The sequence below is a fragment of the Drosophila mauritiana genome, chromosome X, assembly GCF_004382145.1.
Source record: "Drosophila mauritiana strain mau12 chromosome X, ASM438214v1, whole genome shotgun sequence".
In the NCBI taxonomy this organism is placed as follows: Eukaryota; Metazoa; Arthropoda; class Insecta; order Diptera; family Drosophilidae; genus Drosophila; species Drosophila mauritiana.
The window spans coordinates 923,053-944,125 of record NC_046672.1 but is presented as its reverse complement, the minus strand read 5'-3'; the positions used below and the strand labels follow the sequence as shown (position 1 = coordinate 944,125).

Here is a 21,073-nt window from a genome sequence, read left to right as displayed (position 1 = left end):
GTGTTTTCCCCACATCGAAATAGGAAAAGTTGGTTAGACAGAACAGAATTAAGCTGAATTAAATCATCTAACGCGGCCAGATTGCATGTAGAATACACATATGTAAGTACAAAACATCATTTCTGGGTATCGTATCATTCATCTTGTTTGCGGGGGTGACCCCAAAACGACCGCCATGGTTGCTGTGTCAGACACTCAACAGACTTATCAGGCCCATCATCAGCCGGTAGTTGATAAGGTGCCTTGTCAGCGTCAGGAGACGTAGACCACAGAACCGATTGCTGCGGTTTAATCTCCGCCAGCTTCTTATCACGAAGCACTCAAAGATAACTGCGGATTTCACTGTTTATTTGCAGGTGGCAGGGGGTAACCGCGTGTTCCCCGATGCGGTCAACGCTTTATGTGCTGGTAATGTAGGTCATAATGGACATTGATTCATGAGTCCACGCCCCTCAAATCCGGTAAACAGTTCGGGAAATTAGGACAACTTTGGGACTAACATCTAGGGGACAATTGAGTTGAGAAGCTCCTCAGCTCAGCCTAAGGATGCAAACCGAAAAGCTTTTACGCCGGTTAAGGACACAGCTTTTGGAAGCATAAGCCATGGCAGGAATGGTAGCTTTTGGTAAAAACTGTAAATAACCGAATGCAAGCTTGATGAGAGCTTTTTTATTAAGTAAAGTTTTGAATAGAACGAATATCCTGCAGAAACTTTAACCATTTAAAATGTTACTTGGCTAAAAGACCGGATCAGTTTCAATGCTTTCCCAGTTAGCAAAGGCAATAACCTAACGAAATTCGTTAGCGATAGCTTTAAGCTAAACTTTCATCCCCAAACGGCAAGGAAACCCCACTGAGAAAAGCCCACAATGTTCTGGACTTTCGGAGAAATTGTCAGTGCGTCAGAAACCGTGGCCGCGCGCTCGTCGTTTTATCCACACACCCCCCTGGCACACAAACTTCTCGAAAGCCAGCGAAAGAGCAGGAGAGAGCAAGGGAGCTGGGCCAGCTGGCACAGAAAGCGGAACAAGCCACCGATTGATTTTTCTCGAGCGTAGGAAACACAACAACAGTGGAAACAAGCGACGCTGGGTAAGGCAATCCCCTGCAACATTTCCATATGGAAATAAAAATGGCAGAGGCCCAGGAAACCAAGGACTCTTGCTCGACGATCAAAGGCCAGCTGCCAGCTGGACCTGTTCGTGCTGAAGATGAGGAGGAAGAAGTGGAGGTCGAACAGGAGCAGCAGGAGTTGCTAAGCGAACGGTGGTCGCCGTTGGGAGCCAACTACGATGACGCGAATAGCGCCAGTTCTGGCGTGGATTGCGAACTAGAACAAGGACTGGAAAAGTCAGAAGCGCGACGTGGAAGCACTGGCAGCGAACTGGCCCGACTGCGAAGCATCGAGGAGGAGCAGGAGCTTCTGACGAGTTCTCTGCTGGCTTTGACCTCCCACTTTGCTCACGTTCAGCTTAGAGTCCGCCAAATTGTGGAGGCGCCAGCGGAGGAGCGGGATCAACTTCTACGCGACCTCGAGGACTTCGCCTTCCAAGGAATTCCAGAGGCAGTCCAGTCCAAGGAATGCCATCCAGATAAGCCCGCAAGCGAGGGCGAAAAGGACCATGGTCCTGATAGCCAGCTCATCGAACAACTGAAGACCCAGCTGACTGAGCTGGAACAAATAGCCTACGAGGCTGGAGAACCTGGCATCCTGCCGCAGCACGTATTGCTCGAGAAACAAAAGTTTATCCTGGACGAGCTGCGCTCCAAGCTCAATCTCCAGGTAGAGCAGCACGAACTGCCGGCCCTCAGCACGGAACAACTGCGCCACCAGGTCGACAATGCCATCGGCGAGTTTGTGGGCCCTCTGAAGATGAAGGAGCAACTGGTGGCCCAACTGAAGACGCAAATAACTGACTTGGAGCGCTTTATTGCCTTCCTTCAGTGCGATGCCGTTGAGGGATCCGTTGGGGATCGACTGAAGCTTCTATCCGGTGCGTACAACAGCTACGCTGCAAAGCAGACAGCACGGAGTTCACAGGCAAGTTACGTTGCCCCAAACGCTCCCGCTACGACAGCTACTAACCCGCCATCCTCTGGATTGGGTCCCCATTCTTCCGGCGAGAGCTTGCACAGCAAGGCACATGGCCTGCTGGACAAGGCTTCGGTCCTCATGCAAATGTTTGCCAGCACGCATCTGGTGAAAACACGAAGTCACGACGAATTCCAGCAGAACTCGCTCAAGAAAACGAACAAGGGCAACCACTGGGGGTAAGATCCATTTGCTCACGGACCAATCACTAGCTTTCGATATACGTTTTATTCACCTTTGTCCTTTGTACCCCCACTTATTAATCAGCCACAAATCATTACCCAAATGTTTCGGTTCCCGAGAGTATTTTTGTTATTTAAAGATAAACTTAAGATTTCAAGTTTGGACATCGTAAGCACCAACACCAAAGTAAAGAACACCAACCTGATTTGATAGTTTAAACCGAAAAATCTCTAAATTTTGTTAACAAAATGCGCATTTTTGTCGAAAATTTTTGAATTCGAAAAATTCAAAAATTTTGCCCAAAAATGCGCATTTTGTAAGCCAAATTGATAGATTTTTCGGTTTAAACTACCAGGCGAACTGGAATTCCAGGAGGTGACCAACGATAAGTTGGTTTTCAGTAGACACCCGCTACTGATTATGATCGCCTGGTATCTAAAATCGAAAAATCCACAAATTTTCGACAAAAATGCGCATTTTGTTAACAAAATTTAGAGATTTTTCGGTTTAAACTACCAGGCGAACTGGAATTCCAGGAGGTGACCAACGATAAGTTGGTTTTCAGTAGACACCCGCTACTGATTATGATCGCCTGGTATCTTAAATCGAAAAATCCACAAATTTTCGACAAAAATGCGCATTTTGTTAACAAAATTTAGATATTTTTCGGTTTAAACTACCAGGCAAACAAGAATTCCAGGAGGTGACCAACGATAAGTTGGTTTTCAGTAGACACCCGCTACTGATTATGATCGCCTGGTATCTAAAATCGAAAAATCCACAAATTTTCGACAAAAATGCGCATTTTGTTAACAAAATTTAGAGATTTTTCGGTTTAAACTACCAGGCGAACTGGAATTCCAGGAGGTGACCAACGATAAGTTGGTTTTCAGTAGACACCCGCTACTGATTATGATCGCCTGGTATCTAAAATCGAAAAATTCAAAAATTTTCGACAAAAATGCGCATTTTGTTAACAAAATTTAGAGATTTTTCGGTTTAAACTACCAGGCGAACTGGAATTCCAGGAGGTGACCAACGATAAGTTAGACACCCGCTACTGATTATGATCGCCTGGTATCTAAAATCGAAAAATCCACAAATTTTCGACAAAAATGCGCATTTTGTTAACAAAATTTTGAGATTTTTCGGTATAAACTACCAGGCAAACAAGAATTCCAGGAGGTGACCAACGATAAGTTGGTTTTCAGTAGACACCCGCTACTGATTATGATCGCCTGGTATCTAAAATCGAAAAATCCACAAATTTTCGACAAAAATGCGCATTTTGTTAACAAAATTTAGAGATTTTTCGGTTTAAACTACCAGGCGAACTGGAATTCCAGGAGGTGACCAACGATAAGTTGGATTTCAGTAGACACCCGCTACTGATTATGATCGCCTGGTATCTAAAATCGAAAAATTCAAAAATTTTCGACAAAAATGCGCATTTTGTTAACAAAAGAGCTTGCACAGCAAGGCACATGGCCTGCTGGACAAGGCTTCGGTCCTCATGCAAATGTTTGCCAGCACGCATCTGGTGAAAACACGAAGTCACGACGAATTCCAGCAGAACTCGCTCAAGAAAACGAACAAGGGCAACCACTGGGGGTAAGATCCATTTGCTCACGGACCAATCACTAGCTTTCGATATACGTTTTATTCACCTTTGTCCTTTGTACCCCCACTTATTAATCAGCCACAAATCATTACCCAAATGTTTCGGTTCCCGAGAGTATTTTTGTTATTTAAAGATAAACTTAAGATTTCAAGTTTGGACATCGTAAGCACCAACACCAAAGTAAAGAACACCAACCTGATTTGATCATTCACCCAATTTAGGGATCTGCGTGCCCAGCTTGAGGTGGACATCCAGGAAGTAGCTGCACTGGCCGCCACTTTGAGCTGCGACCGCGAGAAGTTGGCCAACATCAAGAGAGCTTTGCGCAAACAGCAACAACAGGCGGATTCAACCGCTTTCACCGACACTGACAATCCGGTTATTAACTCCCAAAACGGAGCACTGACCCTGCCGCCTCGTTGCCGGCGAGCAGTGCCAACTGGTCACGAACTGGCTCCATATGCGTCCGGCGGCGCCATATCCTCCGACTCCGACGAGGACATTAGCTACTCCAACTTTGAGTGGGAAAAGGAGAGCAAGAGCCGGCGGACGACGCATGCACGCGGTGACTCCATTGCCACAATTGGCAGGGAATTGACTACGGTTGTGCGGAAGAACTTTGCCCGCACATTGCAGCAGCTTATACAACATGGACTTCGCATACCAGCGGAATCGGCTGCCTCCAGTTTGATGGTTCCCTTCATGAGGTGCCTGCACCCTGGACCTCCGGTAGTGCCGCCCGCCGTCGGAGGAGACTCGCAGTTCCTCGGCTTGGGCAGGGCCATGCACGCCTGGGAACTAGTACTGGCCTATTATAGGTTGAAGCACGGCGAGGAGTACAACAACACGCCTGCCAGAAAGTTGTCGCAGAGCTTCCAGCTGGACATCGTGGACGCGCAGGCTGTGACCGACAAGCAAAGTTTGCTTAGTGCCGTGGGCATGATTGTGGCAATGCATCGTCCTTACAAACGCAGCAACAACGCGCACTTTAAGGCCTTCGTCTGCGCCGGACTCAAGTGAGTTATTAGCACGGGCTAAACGCTGGGAAATCGAAGGAATGTTAGTTAAGATGAAGCCGCAAAACTTCAGTTTTAGGCACTAGCCTTATACATCTTCAAATCTTCATTTGATAGTTATTTTCCAGGCAAAGAGGAATCTTAAACAAAGCAAGAGACACACAAACTTTTTATAATTACAAGAGTCCAAAATCAAAATATTCTTACTGCAATTATCAGCAATTCTGCGCTAATGTCAATTCTCTACTGTCTTAAACTTATGTATCAATGAAGTGCTTAATCCATTTATTACTTTAACGTGTAAATGAAATATTAACCTATTTAATTAGGTGCAGGCAGCTTTTGACTTTGCAGTCCGCCGAATCAATTCAAGCTAAAATTTACTTACACCTGGCATGCATAAGGCTAACAAGGACGCGGGGATAGACCTTTACCTTTATCACACTTTTTTTAATCGAAAAGCTTTCCTCTTCCTTCAAACAGCTCCCATTTGCTGGTGGAGTGGCTGAACCTGATCCTCAGCTGCCATGAACTGGTAGACACGTACTACTCGACAGACAGCTACGTGGCCCGCACAGGATTCCGCGACTCACTGCGCTCCATCGATGCTCTTTCTCGATTTGACTTCGACTTGCCGGTGGACCTGGCCATCCGGCACTTCCGCAACATCTAAGGGCGGCTGACTTGTACATTTTTTGGCTTAGACTAGATCACACTATTCAATGTCCAACGTATTCTCTCTCTCACTTATGTAAAAACTCGTGTATATAACCCTAGATATGTCCCATTAAATCAATTGCTAATCCTAACGAAAGTGAGTGCTGTAGAATTCGTGTAGGCACTGGCTGATTTTGTCGCCTAGTGGACGTTCCAGGGGTCCACACGGGATGCTGGCGAGGAGTAGCCTGGCCTGCTTTTGGTCTGCACATTCAGCGTATGCGTCCAGCAGGCAGCGTGGGGTGGGGTATCGTTCCACAATAGCCATGGCTCGTTCGAGGGAGAGGGAATGCAGCTGTAGCAACTGTTGCACGAAAACCTCGCGCACTGTGAGCTGGGCATTCTTGGCGGAATCCTCATAGAGGGCCCGAAACTTGAGCAACCCCAGGTCGGAATTCGTGAGCAGGCAGGTGGATTGGTCGAGGGCCCCGCGATCCACGCTGTGCAACTTCTTGCCGGCGAATATCTGGCCAAGGGAGCGACTCATTCCGGCTAAATAGCTCATGGATCGGTAATGATTCGCCGTGCGCACTACTCGGACACCAGTTTGAACTTTGGCATTGGTCAGAGCCTGCTGCAAAGAATCCAGTGGCAGACCCAGCTGCTCGTTGTCGCCATAATCCTCGACCAGGTAGATTATGTGCTGCAGGCCGCAGTGCTGCAGCCTGTGCTTCTGTTCGTGGAAGCGACCATCCCGTATACTCGATGCCAGGTCATCCATCCTCTTGCGCTCCACAATGTAGGGTAAAACCAGTTCATTGCCCTCTTGATCCTGGGCCACCCAAAGGAAATCGCCGATTGTTAGGCGACGCACTTGATGACGGGCTTCCAATGAATCCAAGTAGCTCCTCGTCTGGTCCAGAACTTTCTTGTTTTTGCCACTGGTTTCCTGAGTATCCACCAAAAGGAGCAACTGGAATTGACCCGGATTCATTTCCACGACGCGCTCCCGCTCTTCATGGGCCGCCAGCTCCGCCAGATCTTTTTTGGTTGGCTTCCTGGGCCTGTCGCTTTTCTTCTGGCGTTTCTGGTGTTCCAGCTGCTTCTCCTGAACCTTGCGTACGACCGCCTGGACCTGCTGCTCGTAGCGCTCCTGAAACACGGCCTCCTGGGGCAGCAATCGGAGGCCTCTGTGATGGCGAAGTTCCTCGTCGATTAGCTGGCAGAGGGTGCCCCCAAAGCCGCGCAGAATGGAGCAGTCTCGTCCGCTGGCCAATGGCAGCGGGTAGCTTTTTAGGGACTCCAGCGCCTGGCGCAGGCTAAACTGGGACTTCTGTTCTCGGCGCTCCGCTTCGCGCAGCCAGCGCTCCAGCCAACGGGTGAACAATGGATTCGGCTCCCGCAAGCGCACTTCCAGCCGGGTCTCCATTGCTTCACAACTTTAATTAGGTAAAACAATGCCAAAAAACAAAACTAATTCACTGCAAATAAACGCGCTTCAATTGCCGGTTTTTGGTGGTGACACTTTTATAACTGTACAACTAGTTTAAAGCTTATTACAGCTATCGATATGTACGGTATATTCTAAACTCTTCGGTATTTTTTTTTAACGTGAAATGGCGGGCAAACAAAAACTGAAATGGCAAAACTGGAGATTTGTGGTTCCACGAAGGCTGCTGCGATTAAGGAGTATGGTAACTATGTAATGGCCGACATGTTTTCACATAGGGTAAAAAGCAGTCACAACAGCTGATATTTGTTAGTATCTGAAGCGAATTCAGGTGGCGCAAAGTGCACGCTTTCCGCAAGACGGTCACACTACCTCTGCACGTTTGTTTTTGCGCCTCCTGTTTTTGTTTTGATTTGTGGTGAAGCCGTGAGAGAAATGGCCGAGGGAGTGGAGAGCATCAAGCTGGAGGCGCTGTCGCTGAGCGAGGGAATCCGGGAGTCGCCCGTGTGCATACTGGTGCTGGGAATGGCCGGCAGCGGTAAGACCACGTTCACACAGAAGCTCATCCAGCACGCCCAGGAGAAGTTCAATCCCTACGTGGTGAACCTGGATCCGGCGTGCAGGGAAGTGCCGTACGCGGCGCACGTGGACATACGGGACACGGTCAACTACCGGGAGGTGATGAAGCAGTACCAACTGGGTCCGAACGGCGGCATTGTGACCGCGCTCAATATGTTCACCACGAAAATGGCGCAGTTTGCGGAGCTAGTGCGTCGCGCCGGCGAGCGCGGACACAAGTGGTGTGTGATCGACACGCCCGGACAGATCGAGGTATTCACCTGGTCGGCTTCCGGGAGCATCATCACCGAGGGACTGGCCACCATGTTTCCCACCATTGTGATCTATGTAATGGATGTGGAGCGCAGTGCTTGCCCTACCACCTTCATGTCCAACATGCTGTACGCCTGCTCCATCCTGTACAAGACCCGCTTGCCCTTCCTTGTGGCGCTGAACAAGGTAACGACTTTCCCGGCAGCGCAGATATCAACATGTATAGGCAACTTCTTTTCCGCTTCAAACAGATCGACCTGAAGGACTGCGGATTTGTGATGGACTGGATGACAGACTTCGAGGTCTTCCAGGAGGCCCAGGAGGAGGAGCACAGCTTCGTGAGCAACCTCACGCGCACCATGTCGCTCACCCTGGACACCTTCTACGAGAATCTAAGAACTTGCGGCGTCTCGGCCAAGACAGGCGTGGGTTTCGCCCAGCTATTGGCGAAGATTCTCGAAAGCGTGGACGAGTACGAGACGGACTTCAAGCCTGTTTACGAAAAGAAGCGCCAAGAGCGACTGGCGCAGAGTGCAACGGGTCCAAAGCCAGTGGATCATGTGGAAGAGGACGGCGTTGCCGTTCCCCTGGGATTGTCGCTTCAGGTAGACACAGTTCTTTGGCTATTTGTGCACCTACTGCAGGGCCTTAACTATTTCAGGACCCACCGCCGCTCACTGGAAACAGCATTTTCTTAATGGCACCTAGTCTGGTGCCCCAGTCGGCGGAGAACGAAGACGAAGAGGAGATGGAGGAGGACGCGAAAGGCACCGCCGAAGACCAGAACTTCCACAGCTTCGTGCAGAACCACCTGACTGCCCAGCAGAGCAAGCGGGACAAGCTGCAGCAGGAACAGGAACAGGCTCAGCCGTAAAAGGGCGGAATGGGATCCTCGATGGCGATGGAGGTCGTGATTTCGAGTTTTCATCTTTATTATTTACTTTAACAAGCAAAAACATTCAATATAGTGTGTGTTCGTCACTTGCACCTCCGATATTTGGTTTGTATATATGGACTTAGTTTAGCTTTGCAAATTAGTGATAACATATACATATGGAGGATATATCCCGCTCGTAAATGTAAATGCAAGCCTCATACTTTGCGTAACATACTCTGTATATATATATATGTATGCAGATATATATATATTTACATTTATGCTGTATGTATCATGTGTGTGTGTACTGCGTTGAGCAAATAAATTGTGTGTCGCGTGTGTTGGCTGCTGCGCCCGATATCTTACGCTTTATAGTTGCTTCTCTGGATTTGGTTGTCTCGTTATTGGCTGTCGCTTTAAATATTACGCTTACAAAAATACAGATCATCTCAAATACTTGTCAATGCCTCTCAGTTATACACAGTTTTATAGACGAACAGTAGTCCCCCGCTACGGTTTCTCGTCGCCCTACTGCTCACTGCCCAACTGCCCCATCTGAATCGAATCGAATCGAATCGCCAAGCGTTTTGGGCCAAGACGGACCCGCATCCCCATCCCCATCCCCGCCTGCCTGTGTTGCAAATTAGGTGTAGTCGCTTGCGAAAAAATATTCATATCTCTGGACGTTTCATTTGATTTAAGTGCGATTTCCGAGGGCTGTGCCTCGGTGCTTTTGTGCCCCGGTGCTCCCTATTCCGCGATGCATCCACCAATTGGCTTCAGAGCAGCAGGAGCAGCAGACTCAAAAGGTGGATTGTGTTTAAAAAGCTCACTTAGTTTGGAAAGTACTTTGGATGAGATCGAACATGGTCACATGGAGGGGCTGTTTCCAGCGTGGACACCACCACATCCCTCGCACCTCAAGTTATCAAGCTAGCTCGTGCATTTATGCATATTTATAAGTAAGGGGTATCTTTGGGATCACACACACACACTATCAGCACACACACGCACACAGTTTTGTAAGGATGAGTAAGGGGTAGGGAAGGGGAAGGGCGGTGCGGGGCGAAGACGAGCATTGGAAACATTTGGGGATAAACAGTGGTTTTAGAAACAGTCTTCTTCGTGCTTGGATTTCTCTTTGCTCCGCCTACCGCCCGCCTCTTGGCCAGAAGCGGAGGGGAAGATGGGGATCGGGATCGGGATTAGCATACTGGATCAGCTGGCGTGGAGGCATCTCAGCAGGTCCGGGTGTCTGGGTAATCGTGTGTGTCTCAAACGGATGGGCGAAGTGGGCGATGGCCCAGCCAGCGACTTTGGATCGCTCAAGCAGGCCGAAAATCAAAAGCTTGAACCGAGGGCGAACGGGGAATCATCTGGACTAGCTCCAATTAGTCGTCGTCCGACAGGTTGGTAGTGGTCAGCAGGGTGGCGTTGTCCTCGGCGCCCTGTTCCTCGATGTCCTGCAAGAGAGGGAATTTATTCAGGCTGCGGATCACCATATGGATCACCTGGAGTATCACCTTGGGGTGATCACCAGGACAATGGGAAGTTGCAGGAGAAGGAGGAGCAATTGAAAACACGCACTGTGGGCTTTGCTTTTCTCTTTTGTTGTATTTGTTTCTTTTTTTCATTTTTTGTGTATGTATAAAAATAAAAAAAATTTGTTTTAAAAATGACGTAAACTTAAATGAAACAAAACATTTAGGCTAAGAAATAGTTCGTTCTTTTGTGTGTCGAGGAAGTAAATGCAGCAGAAATGTTGCAGTGGTAGTTTTGAGCCAACGAGATTACATCAAACAGGGAGCCAAGTAGCCAGTGCTCAGTGGCCAAGTGACCAGTGGCAAGTGTCCACCATCCAACCTGCGCTCCTGTCCATGGTGCTGCTCTCTCTATCTCTCATTCGTTTTGAATTGGAAGTGTGCGGAAGATTTTGTTGCTCTGCTCGGTCGGGGCGGCCCTCACTTGAGCTTCTGCTTGATGGGACTGGGCGAGGTCTGGTCCGCCTCGGGCAGGTCGCTCTCCTTCTTGCGCTTCACCTTGTCCTTGGGCGTCTTGGCGGGCTTTTTGGTCAGCGCCAGCTTGGCTTCCCGCTTGGCCTCCTTCTTGGCCTCGCGCTTGGCGCGCAGCTGCTCCGTGATGAAGGAGAAGACCAGGTAGCCCTGCAGGGCGATCAGGCCGCCCAAGGCCAGCAGGGATCGCACACCCCCGATGCCGTAGTACAGCGTGAGCACACCGATCACGGACGTAGCGAAGCGGATCAGGAAGAAGACGGCATTGTTCACCACCCGCAGCTTGGCCAGACGCTCCTCGCGGTCGAAGACGCCGATCAGCTGGAAGACGTGCGACAGCAGCTCGCTGAAGTAGTGCAGGGTGAGCAGCACGAGGGCCAGGCGTTGGAAGCTCAGCGTGTAGGCCAGGACGATCAGGGTGAAGCCGCTGATCGAGTGCACGATCTTGGGCTGCTGCTCCTCCTTGGTCTTGATCTTCTGGAAGTAGAGCTCCGGCAGCATGTGCAGGTAGTAGGCCAGCTGCACCACAAAGTAGAACTTGTGCAGGAAGCTCATGGGATGGTCGGGGAAGCCCTCCCACAGCTGGGCCACCTGGCCGAGGTAGCCCTCCTTCAGCAGCACGTGGGCGCCCCAGACAAAGGAAAGCAGGTAGAAGGCCACCAGTTGGCCGGACTCGTTAAAGCGGGCCAGCTTGAACTTGGACAAGTGCAGCTTTTTGCTGATCTTGTCCAGCACGAACTCCTGGATGATCGCGTGCATGATGATGCAGGTCAGCGTGTAGAAGAATATCGCGCAGTAGTCCTTGATGCCGGCGATGTAGGTGTACGCCTTGCCATATGGCTGCTCCCGGCTGGGGTCCTCGCCGCTGACGTTGTGGTGTAGGGATATGAACGCGCTGGCGAACGCCGCCGTCGACTCGTTCATCAGGCCGACCACGAAGACCATGGCCAAGCAGGAGATGATGTCCGCGTGGTTCTGGATCACGAACTCGTGGCTCAGGATCGGCGGGTTCTTGTTGCTGGTCTTGCGACCGAGTCCCGGTTTAATGGCCATTGCTCTGGTTCAGGGGGTTCTGAAATGGTTTATGAGTTGGTTATTCAAGTTCTGCTGGCTGTGCGCCCTCCCCTCCGTGACTTCCTGCCCTTGTTGTTTCGGGGGAGCATCTGTAGTAGCCTCGCATATGTGACACGTCGCCCTTTCAGCTTGGCCGTCTGTTGCATCGGAGGAAGATGGGCATTGCTGCCCGGACTGGCTTCTAGCAACGAACACCCATTGAGTAGCAGTGCGCTCCATTGGTGCTACTCCGCATTCCGTCTCCAATCTGCCAGCCACAAGTGCCCACAAGTGCGGTCCGGCACAACTGATAGCTGCGCGCTCGCCTGGCATATTCCGGGTCTCTGCCCACTTTCCATGAATGGAAACCTGTGCACACTGCTCCCTAATGGTGTCGTGCTCGGGCAAATCCCCTTTGAGCGCCTCCTGGCGCTCCGAGGAGTGACTACTATGCTCAAGATGCTCCCCAACAACAAACACACATTTTGCCTTGTTGGCACTGCTCACCGACGCTCGCACACACACACACACTCACACGGCTGCGCGCTCCCACTCACTCACACGCACACACACTGGGAGACTCCAAGAGACACGCTGGCAAAACTGTTGTTGCACGCTTGCCATTTTTACTCACAGGATTTTCGCCAATCTTCCGGCCAACTGGTGATTTGCAGCGTGATTTTGCTGACGTAGACGTTGCCTTTCGTTCTGTTCCGTTGCGTTGCGGCTGGCACACACTGGCGGCTCCGATTCGGGTTGTGATCTGGAACTGAATCTGAATCTCAATCGGCACAATCGACGCAAACTGAAGTATCTGCTTTGGGCGCTCTGCCTCTGCCACTGCCTGTGCCGCTGCTGCTGTCGACTGCGCTGCTGGTGCTCACCTGTGTGCCGCCTGCGCGCGTGTGTGTGTGTGTGCGTGTTTACACCAGGGATGGGACATCGCGCACTTCTCACTTTTTGTTCGCTTACACTTTTCACTTTCAAGCCGATTTGTTCACCCAACTATTTATTCTCGTCACACTCAGCTTGCAATTTTCGAAGGTTTTTTTTTCGCTGGTTCCAATTTGTGTGCTGCCCAGCCCTGGCAATAGTGCCACGCACCTCTCTATGCGACTGCCGTCTCGCTCGCACCCGCGCCGACGCCGTCTTCGCTGTGGTGGTTTTGGTATTTTTAGGTCCTTGTTGCCATGGCGATCTTCGTGCGATGATTTTCAGCACTGCAATCGCTCACGACCAGGGCTGCAGTTCGATTTGGCGCCAAATATTTTCAATCAGACTTTTTGTTTTTCGCACACAACTATTTAAGATTTTCACTATTTTCACACTTCACCCAACACCTTCAAGGTTAATACAAGAACGCACCACCTCCTTCACCGTGTTAAACGAACAGCGCGCAGCTCGAATCAGTCGCTTATGTTTGGAGCTCAATGCAGTGCCAGTGCATCACTTTTGGAACACCTAGCCATGCAGACTTAATGCCAGGATTCCGTGACTCAATCGCGATGACGAACAACAAAAACAAAAACAACAACTAAGGCTGGAAAACGGGCTCAAGGACGCGCCACCTCCCACGCCACCGCTCACGCGCCGCCCAACAAGCGAACACCCAACCGCCCACTTCCGGTTCGTTGGTCAAGCCAAATGCACAGTGTACTCACATTGCGATTCCGCTTGCGGACGGAGGACACAATAGTGCGCTTGTTGCGTGCCACCAGGCAGACCGTGATGATCAAAATCACTCCAATGAGGGCGAAGCCCAGCAGAGCGGGTAGCAGCACGCTATCCTCGTCCTTGTAGCCCTGCAATGGGAGTGGAGGCGGAGTTAGAGGCGGCCAATGGGGCAGCTAAGTTGTGGCGTGCGACTTACGCTCCATTGGAAGTACGTCGAGGGATCGATGTAGGCCCAGTGCGTCTTTATCCAGGCACCGTTGCTCTTCTGCCCTCCGCCCTCCGATTCCAATTCCAATTTCGATAGCGACTCGTGCTCCGTGCCCGCCTGTGCCTGTGCCTGCAGCCTGGAGTTTTGGCCTGCTCCGGTCTGGATTTGAGGCCCCTGGGCCTTTGCAAGCACTGGCGGCATTATGGGCTTCTTGGCGGCGGACTTGAGTAGGGGCACCTGGATGATACGGGTGGTGATCGTGGTGGCCGGCGGAGGCGGCGGCGGGGCCGGGTACCTCGGAGTGGTCACCGGAGGCGCCTTGGTTGTCGTGGTGGTGGTGCTTGTGCTTGTGGGAGCTGGAACGGTTGTCGTCGTCGTTGTGGTGGAGGTGCTGCTGCTGCTGCTGGAACTGGTGGCCACGGTGCTGGGGCCAGTGGTGGTGCTACTGGTGGTGCTAGCACTCGGATTGGTTTTGTTCACGCGAATAACGAACTGCTCAATGCCATTCCGGTTCACAATCTGCACATTTCGGCCCACGTTCTGCTGCAGCAAGGGCGATCCTGTGGCCAGTGTGGAGGAAGTGCCAATCGAATCTCCACCGCCTGGCTGCGGACTGTGGATCAGGGCGGCCTTGGTCTTCAAGAACCATTCCGCGGGGTTCGGAAGACATTCGGCGGACACCAGGAAGGGTATGAGTACGGCGCCAATGATCACGGTGCACACGAAGATCAAGCCCAAGTAGGCGAAGAAGGATCGCCGGCGTCGCTGGCCCTTGGCCTTGACGGAGGCGGTGGAGGTGGCTCCCCCGCCGGCGGAGCCCGCTCGTCCCGAGCCCGAGAGCTTGCCCTCGATGCGGAAATCGTCGTTCTGGGGCAGAATCGTGTACTGCAGGCTGTTCTCCCCGTGCCTGATGGTCTTGTACATCTTGTCCTGTTCTTCGTATGCGCTTGGGATGCTTCCGCGGCTGCCTCGCTCTGGAGCTCTCTTTCCTGGACCTTACTGGTTCACCTGGCTGCTCAGAGCCTCAGATGGGCCCTGGTCAAAAGAGGTTTGGTTATTCGAGTCACAACTGCCTCCACTTCAGAAACCCCCTTCCCCCTCCCACACTTTTCCCAGCTCTTACCTTTGCGACAGCAAATCCTCAATGTTCGCTTTTGAGAGCTGCAGACCTGTTAGCTGCGTATCCTTTGTCCTCGATGCTGCTGCCAATCCAATGTGCCCTTCTCGGCCTCAACGGAAGGTGCTGTGCGTTCTGTTGGCGTCCTTCGGGAATATTGTTTTTGTCCTGTTCCTGCTGCTGATGCTGATGCTCCTTGCGCACTAAATTTTATGTTTTTATTGATTAGGCGCTTGTTGTTTTTCGGCGCAGGCGCGATTTCCGAGTGTTGGCAAGTCCTCTACGCGTTCCTTAAGGATACTTTCTAGTGTTGGCAAGGGGAGTCTGGCACTTGAACCACTTAAATCGAATTCTAACGGCTAGGTTTCAGCACTCCAGCTAGTTTTCACATCCTTCGACTTGGAAAATCTCTCTTTTGGCGAGATTGTCAGACAAGCTTAGCTGGAATTATCCGCAGCTCCCGGTACATCCAGTGGGGTCACATCCAAGAACCCACGAACACATTCGCTGGAGCACTCAGTCTATGGATTTTTTTATCTTGGCCAATCGTTGTGGAACTTTGCTTCCACGCAAGCAGACTTTGCACTAGAAGATAACCTGCAACACGGGTATCTGAAGCCGGCTATCGGCCGCTCCTGGCGACGATGACGAGTCCACCTAATGGTGATCCATTATCAGAAATCGGGAGCGCAGACAGATCCAGATTTGCGAGCTAGTCATGCACCGCCGCAAAGCCCGTCGATTCCAACCCGATAAGCCCAGTCCGAGGGGGTGGGGCCGAAAGTGGGTTTAAACGCTGGGCGGCTTATCGGGTGGCGATAAGCGGGACACAAGACCCACTTCCCCACACATTGTGCAGTGCAGGCCCCGCAGTCGCGTCCAAATGGCCAAGCGGGTCGGTTAACGAAACGTTTCTGACCAGGATCGACATTTCGCGGAACTCCAAAGGGGATTTAATTTTGAGCAGACTTTGAGCATCTTGGGACACAACATGGTACTCCTCGCAGTGTGTGGGCTGATCTTCGGCATTCTGATGGCCTTGGTGGGCGTGTCACTCAAGCTACTTGGCCTGAAGCCGCCACTAATCTTCGACAAGTACCCACTGAAAGGCATCTTTTACCGGGTGAAGTTCTGGATCGCCCTGCTGGTCCTTCGCCGCCTGAGGTACCGCATCTACCGCCGGAACGAGGAGCTGCTCGGCTCCGAGGAGCACCTGGCCAAGGTCGACAGCCCGCAGCAGCTCAGCAACGACCCGAAGAGCTACGATGTGGTCAGCTTCATGGCGGCCAACAAGGAGGGCCAGAAACTGATGGTCACCTTGGAGCGAAGGAGGCGCGGAGTCCTCAAGGCGGCCCTGTACCTGTGGCTTCCCGAAAGCGGCCTGTTCGGATCGCCGAATCTGCCCGATATGGTATACTTCACCACCGCGGATGGAGCGGAGAGCAGCGCGTTCCAGGGTGGAGGTTTCCAAGTCTATCAGGAGGCATCCATGCGTGTGTGGCGGCTCAAGTACTCCGGAGTGCTGAAGACTCAAGGGTCGGACGTGCAGGACGTAGCCGTGGACTTGGACCTCCGTTTCGAAAGCTCCTCCACCGAGCACTTCGACTATAACAGGGATCTGAGCAGCGCCCTGATAGCCGACTCCATAGCCAGAGAGGCCTGGAACGAAAAGTTTTACAGCCTGCTGCGCAGCGTCAACCACATCGTAGAGAAGCGCACCCACTACGAACAGAACGGAGAACTGGCCGGCCGGGTCACGTTCGATGGCAGGGAATTGACGCTGAAAATGGTGGGCTTCCGGGACCACAGCTTCGGCACCGAGCGATGCCTGAGCTCCATCAACCGGTACGTGTACTTCGCCCTCTTCATGGACGACGGCAGCAGCATGGTGGTGGGCAGCCTCAGCCAGCCGTCCTTCTTCCTGTCCTCCCTGAAGGTTGGCTACGTGTGCAGCGCCGCGGGTCAGTATCAGCCGCTGACCGGGAGCAACTTCGAGCTGTACTCGTACGGCGAGAAGGGAACGCCGCCGCAGCACCAGAACTTCATTGTGCGCACCGAGGAGCGGGAGTACCTTGTGCAGATCCAGGTGGAGGCCTCCGCGCTGCGCTACGTGGGCGGCGACTGGGAGTCGAAGGTGTTCAACCAGTTTGTGGCCTGCACGGTCAACGGAGTTCCCGGCCAGGGCCACGCCGAGTTCCTGTACCGCCACAAGGGCGGCAGGCCGGAGGACATATCGTCCGGGGACCCCGGCTGGTACCAGGACATGAAACGCTTCGAGAGGAGCCTTTCGTTGCTGGAAGAGGAGGGGCAGGACGGAGACTTCATATTCTAGGTGGCCGCCGGAATCCTTTTTGTTTTCAGTTTAAGCTAGCTTGTACAAGTATGGGGGGGACCCATCCTATCAAAATAAAGGTATTTTTTTTAATGGCATTCGAGATTCTGAAGTGGTTGGCCGGGCTGATGGCATCAGTAAGTCCAAACTAATTCAGTTAACCAACAATCCAGCAGCATTATCAACTGGAGGCCATCGGGTGCAGCTGCAATCTGGTGGACTCGGGACGATAAGGCAGATTACCGAATCGCTGCTGGAGGAGTTGGACCCCCCGTGAGGATTAGTCGCCCATAAATTAGCATGCGGCGGACGAACGGATTAGATTGGACAGCTACTTCGGTTTTTCTCCCAATAAATATTGGCGATTCGGGCCATCGGTTTATGGCACCCAGAAGACAACGGGCCCAACTTATCGCTCCGTCGTGCTAATAAAACCCAAGACCAGGCACCAAGATTGGGCCCAAGTGCCCAGGTGTCGCAGATAACTGGCGAGCGGCGGGGCAGATAGCTTCAATTGAACACAATAAACCCTGCTCGGGATCTGAATGGAGCATTATGCTGCCGCCCGGTTCCGACCTGCCGCAATGTCAGCTCATGGTGCGCCGATAAGTGCCGGGCATGACCCTCCATATCTAGGCTCATGGGCAGGTAGGTCCGATAAGGCAGCCGCCGACAGATATTGGCCACCGATTTGCCAGGAATTCGGCATATCATCATGCACTGTTTCTGGAATTCGACATCATTAGTTATGCACGTAACTCTGAAGTGGTCTTCCTCGTAGCGAAATTATTTGTTAGATTAATCGAAAATGCGATTGCTTCTGGGCAAATCCAAGGAGTCATCAGCCGAATTTTCGTGCCCAGTAGTAGGCCAGTTTCTGTAGAATTAAAGGAACAGCTTTGATCTAGCATAGTAGTTTCCTAGTGTCCAGTCGCAGAGCTGGAATATACATGTATTTAAATATACAAACCCAAATTTCGAAGTTATTGCACTGAATTGCACAATGATTGGGATAGCTGACAGCGCGGAGGAGGTTACCCAGGGGGAAAGCCACCCGGATTCGAGGGCAGACGGCATCAGCGGGTCCTTACGCTCCCTGGGCACCTATGCACCGGAGTCCACAGAGCCGGCTTTGAGTCCGGCGGACCTTCCCGCTCGCAGCCGGAAGGCCTTTCTGCGGCACATGATCGGCCAGCTGGCGGAGCCCGTCCAGAACCGCATACGGGCACTGCGGCACAATCAGCTGCAACAGGTACGCATTTCGGAGCAGTTCTTCCGGGAAGTCTACGAGCTCGAGCGACGTTTCTACGGCCAGAGTTGCGCGCTATTCGATGCGAGGCGGGGTATTTTGGAGGGTTCGGTGGAGCCACCGATCCAAACGGAGAAGACCTGGCCTGAGGACCCGCAGGATGCACTGTACCTGGACTTCGGGAACAACGAGGAGCTGCGCCAGCTAAGGCAAAAACTGGCTCCGGTTTCGCCGACTACGCTGGGTGTTCCACGCTTTTGGCTGACCGTTTTCCAGAACGTGCCCCTGCTCTCGGAGCTTGTCCAAGATCACGACGAGCCGCTGCTGGAGTGCCTAATGGACGTACGCCTGGCTTACGACCAGGACAGCTACACGGTCATCTTTCAGTTTCGGCCCAACAGCTTTCTGCACGACTCCTCTCTGCTGCTAACGAAGCGCTACTTTCTGCAGCACTCGGCGGACCCGGAGTTTCCCTTTCTGTTCGAAGGTCCCGAAATAGTTCGCTGCGAAGGCTGCCACATCCACTGGCGCGATGGCTCCAATCTCACGCTCCAAACGGTGGAGAGCAGGCGAAGGAACAGAGCACACCGAGTCACCAAGGTCATGCCTCGGGAGTCCTTCTTTCGCTTTTTTGCTCCACCACAGGCCTTGGACCTGTCGCTCGCGGATGAAAAGACCAAGCTGATCCTGGGCAACGATTTCGAAGTGGGCTTTCTGCTACGCACCCAAATCGTCCCGAAGGCTGTGCTCTTCTACACAGGCGACCTAGTTGACAGCATGAGCGCGGCCTCTCCGGACAGTCGCTCCTTGTCCTCGGAGGCGGAACAGGAGCAGGCCTTGTGAGTGCCGCGCGACTTGCTGTTTGCGAATCAAAAATTACAAGTGAATGTGGTAGTGATTTGTTATTAAATTCTACAGTTCGGCCAAAGCCAGTTCATCAGAAATAAGGTGAACCTTCCCCACTTAGCGCTACTTAAAAATGCTGGTGTAGTACTCCTCCTCCAGGTCGTACAGGTCCATGGCCATTTCGTCCCTCAGTTTCATCAGCTTCTTGTCGCACTCGCTCTGCGTGTTCCTGAACAGCTGCGAATTGTTCGTGATGGCCTCGTTGACCGAGTGAAAGTCGTTGAGGATTAGGTACTGCTTCAGGTCGGCCACCAGCTTCATCAGAGACTCGCCGGCACGGACTATTAAAAAGGGATACATGGATGCATAAAAGAAATGGCTCGAATCTGGTTTCCAGGGAGTGGATTTACTCACCCATGTTGGCCGCGCGGACCTGCATTTCCAGGGCATCCTGTTCGCACTGCGTGGTCTTCGAAATCTGGCTGTGGCTCTCACGGCGCGCCAGCTTCAGGATTTCTGTAGGAGAACACGGTATTACAATCTATTGCCGGTGCTCCACTTGCCGCACTTACCTTCAAAATTCTCCAGCATGCTGCGAACGTCATCCTTGAGGCGCGCATTGTAGGACTTTAGAAGCGCCTCCTTCGACTGGGGCAAAATGGTTGCTCTGGATCCGCTGGCCATTGTCCTAATTCTACATTAACTTAGTTTAACAATCTATTTTAGACAAACCCGCTTCTAGCCGTTTTTTATATGTGCAGTGTGACCACGTCTTTCCCGACCATAAATACCGCCCGTTCATTTGGCACTTTGGTTCTTGCATATATACCAATGTGCGTCAAGCTAGTAAGTTAGCCGACATGGAAGTTTCTTATTTATTAATTTTTTGTATATTTATGGTAGAATTGTACAAGATAAAAATGCAAAAATGTTAAGAAAAGAAAATGAAACAAAATGTTGCAGTCTTAATGTCTTATCGAAATATCGATATAATGGTATTTTAAAAATGGATAATGTTTGTGCTACGTGTAGAAACAGAAAAATGCCATCTCCTCGACAACTGTGGATCAAATTGTAATGAAACTTGTTGCATAAGTTATTAATATAATTACGAAACTTTTAAGATACCGTGCAACGTGAAGCACAGAGCTCTTATTGTTAAAAAGCGGTTCATCCCCATGGATTGGCTGTGGTACTTGTACTAAAGTAGGCGGCATTTTTAAATGCTTTTAAACTCCTCCCACTGTTCGACGATTTTCTGGAAAATGTTGGATAATCTTTCGATGATTTTTTCCAGGATCATTACCTTATTAGGCATACATAAGCCTATAAGCACGGCATTCCGAAACACGGTAAACAACGCCAAATATTCCACCGTTTCCCCATCAACGCTAACTTGACGCATATTAATTTGACGCAGATTATATACCAAAGGCATGCCGCCCGCCAACTGGAAAGCGTTACTAAAAGTTCAGTTTTCTGGTTCAACAGTTGGCTAAAATCGTAATAATCGCGTTTGTGCCTATAAATCCTAAGTTCGATGGCGTCTTTAAATGCAAGCCAACAAAATGAACTACGAAGTCAGCGACGAAATTCTCGTCGGCCGCCAATGCAATAAGAACGTGGTGAGTCTGCACACTATACAATTTTTGAAAGAATGCGCAAAAAGACGTGCCTGCCCCACATTGAATACATTCCAAATGGGCGCCACACTGCAATGCTAAGGAACATTTAGTTTTAAGTTAAATTCAAAGTTCTTTATTGAAAAAGTAAAGTTAACGGTTTCTACCTTATAATGGTTTCGGTTCAGTTAAATCTTCAGTGCGAGAGTGTGTGTGTAAAATATACCAAATAC

General features: G+C 51.2%; 8 protein-coding genes across 11 annotated transcripts; 4 read left to right on the top strand and 4 right to left on the bottom strand.

Moving 5' to 3' along the window:
• The first annotated feature begins 151 nt into the window (after nucleotides 1–151).
• Nucleotides 152–5,726, top strand: LOC117146462 (RUN domain-containing protein 1). Of its 3 annotated transcripts, XM_033312693.1 has the most exons (4): nucleotides 154–2,140; nucleotides 3,756–3,886; nucleotides 4,118–4,912; nucleotides 5,396–5,726. In XM_033312693.1, the coding sequence occupies exons 1-4, from the start codon at nucleotides 1,121–1,123 to the stop codon at nucleotides 5,583–5,585; spliced, it is 2,136 nt and encodes a 711-aa protein (XP_033168584.1). In that variant the 5' UTR covers nucleotides 154–1,120; the 3' UTR covers nucleotides 5,586–5,726. The 3 variants fall into 3 exon arrangements, with proteins under 3 accessions (XP_033168585.1, XP_033168584.1, XP_033168586.1); XM_033312694.1 differs by lacking the exon at nucleotides 3,756–3,886 and having other exon boundaries at nucleotides 152–2,271; XM_033312695.1 differs by lacking the exon at nucleotides 154–2,140 and having other exon boundaries at nucleotides 3,709–3,886.
• LOC117146469 (crossover junction endonuclease MUS81) lies at nucleotides 2,381–7,112 on the bottom strand. 2 transcript variants are annotated; one of them, XM_033312706.1, is made up of 3 exons: nucleotides 5,347–7,112; nucleotides 4,092–4,937; nucleotides 2,381–2,476 (listed from the first exon to the last, which is right to left on the bottom strand). In XM_033312706.1, the coding sequence occupies exon 1, from the start codon at nucleotides 6,996–6,998 to the stop codon at nucleotides 5,718–5,720; it is 1,281 nt and encodes a 426-aa protein (XP_033168597.1). In that variant the 5' UTR covers nucleotides 6,999–7,112; the 3' UTR covers nucleotides 2,381–2,476; nucleotides 4,092–4,937; nucleotides 5,347–5,717. The 2 variants fall into 2 exon arrangements, with proteins under 2 accessions (XP_033168597.1, XP_033168596.1); XM_033312705.1 differs by lacking the exon at nucleotides 2,381–2,476 and having other exon boundaries at nucleotides 3,996–4,937.
• A 342-nt stretch (nucleotides 7,113–7,454) lies between these two features.
• On the top strand, nucleotides 7,455–8,844 carry LOC117146454 (GPN-loop GTPase 1). Its single transcript, XM_033312682.1, has 3 exons — nucleotides 7,455–8,036; nucleotides 8,102–8,455; nucleotides 8,512–8,844. Exons 1-3 carry the CDS (start codon nucleotides 7,455–7,457, stop codon nucleotides 8,722–8,724), a joined length of 1,149 nt encoding a protein of 382 aa, XP_033168573.1. The 3' UTR covers nucleotides 8,725–8,844.
• A 288-nt stretch (nucleotides 8,845–9,132) lies between these two features.
• LOC117146455 lies at nucleotides 9,133–15,089 on the bottom strand. Its single transcript, XM_033312683.1, has 4 exons — nucleotides 14,798–15,089; nucleotides 13,663–14,709; nucleotides 13,454–13,594; nucleotides 9,133–10,190 (listed from the first exon to the last, which is right to left on the bottom strand). The coding sequence occupies exons 2-4, from the start codon at nucleotides 14,596–14,598 to the stop codon at nucleotides 10,119–10,121; spliced, it is 1,149 nt and encodes a 382-aa protein (XP_033168574.1). The 5' UTR covers nucleotides 14,599–14,709; nucleotides 14,798–15,089; the 3' UTR covers nucleotides 9,133–10,118.
• LOC117146456 (translocating chain-associated membrane protein 1) lies at nucleotides 10,339–12,642 on the bottom strand. The gene is made up of 2 exons (XM_033312685.1): nucleotides 12,427–12,642; nucleotides 10,339–11,811 (listed from the first exon to the last, which is right to left on the bottom strand). The coding sequence occupies exon 2, from the start codon at nucleotides 11,790–11,792 to the stop codon at nucleotides 10,689–10,691; it is 1,104 nt and encodes a 367-aa protein (XP_033168576.1). The 5' UTR covers nucleotides 11,793–11,811; nucleotides 12,427–12,642; the 3' UTR covers nucleotides 10,339–10,688.
• A 237-nt stretch (nucleotides 15,090–15,326) lies between the features above and the next one.
• Nucleotides 15,327–17,221, top strand: LOC117146453. Its single transcript, XM_033312681.1, has one exon. The coding sequence runs from the start codon at nucleotides 15,783–15,785 to the stop codon at nucleotides 17,121–17,123; it is 1,341 nt and encodes a 446-aa protein (XP_033168572.1). The 5' UTR covers nucleotides 15,327–15,782; the 3' UTR covers nucleotides 17,124–17,221.
• A 696-nt stretch (nucleotides 17,222–17,917) lies between these two features.
• Nucleotides 17,918–19,301, top strand: LOC117146457 (nucleosome assembly protein 1-like 1). Its single transcript, XM_033312686.1, has one exon. It carries the CDS (start codon nucleotides 18,127–18,129, stop codon nucleotides 19,213–19,215), a length of 1,089 nt encoding a protein of 362 aa, XP_033168577.1. The 5' UTR covers nucleotides 17,918–18,126; the 3' UTR covers nucleotides 19,216–19,301.
• Nucleotides 19,256–19,999, bottom strand: LOC117146458 (mediator of RNA polymerase II transcription subunit 22). The gene is made up of 3 exons (XM_033312687.1): nucleotides 19,791–19,999; nucleotides 19,633–19,734; nucleotides 19,256–19,559 (listed from the first exon to the last, which is right to left on the bottom strand). The coding sequence occupies exons 1-3, from the start codon at nucleotides 19,900–19,902 to the stop codon at nucleotides 19,342–19,344; spliced, it is 432 nt and encodes a 143-aa protein (XP_033168578.1). The 5' UTR covers nucleotides 19,903–19,999; the 3' UTR covers nucleotides 19,256–19,341.
• Nucleotides 20,000–21,073: the final 1,074 nt, after the last annotated feature.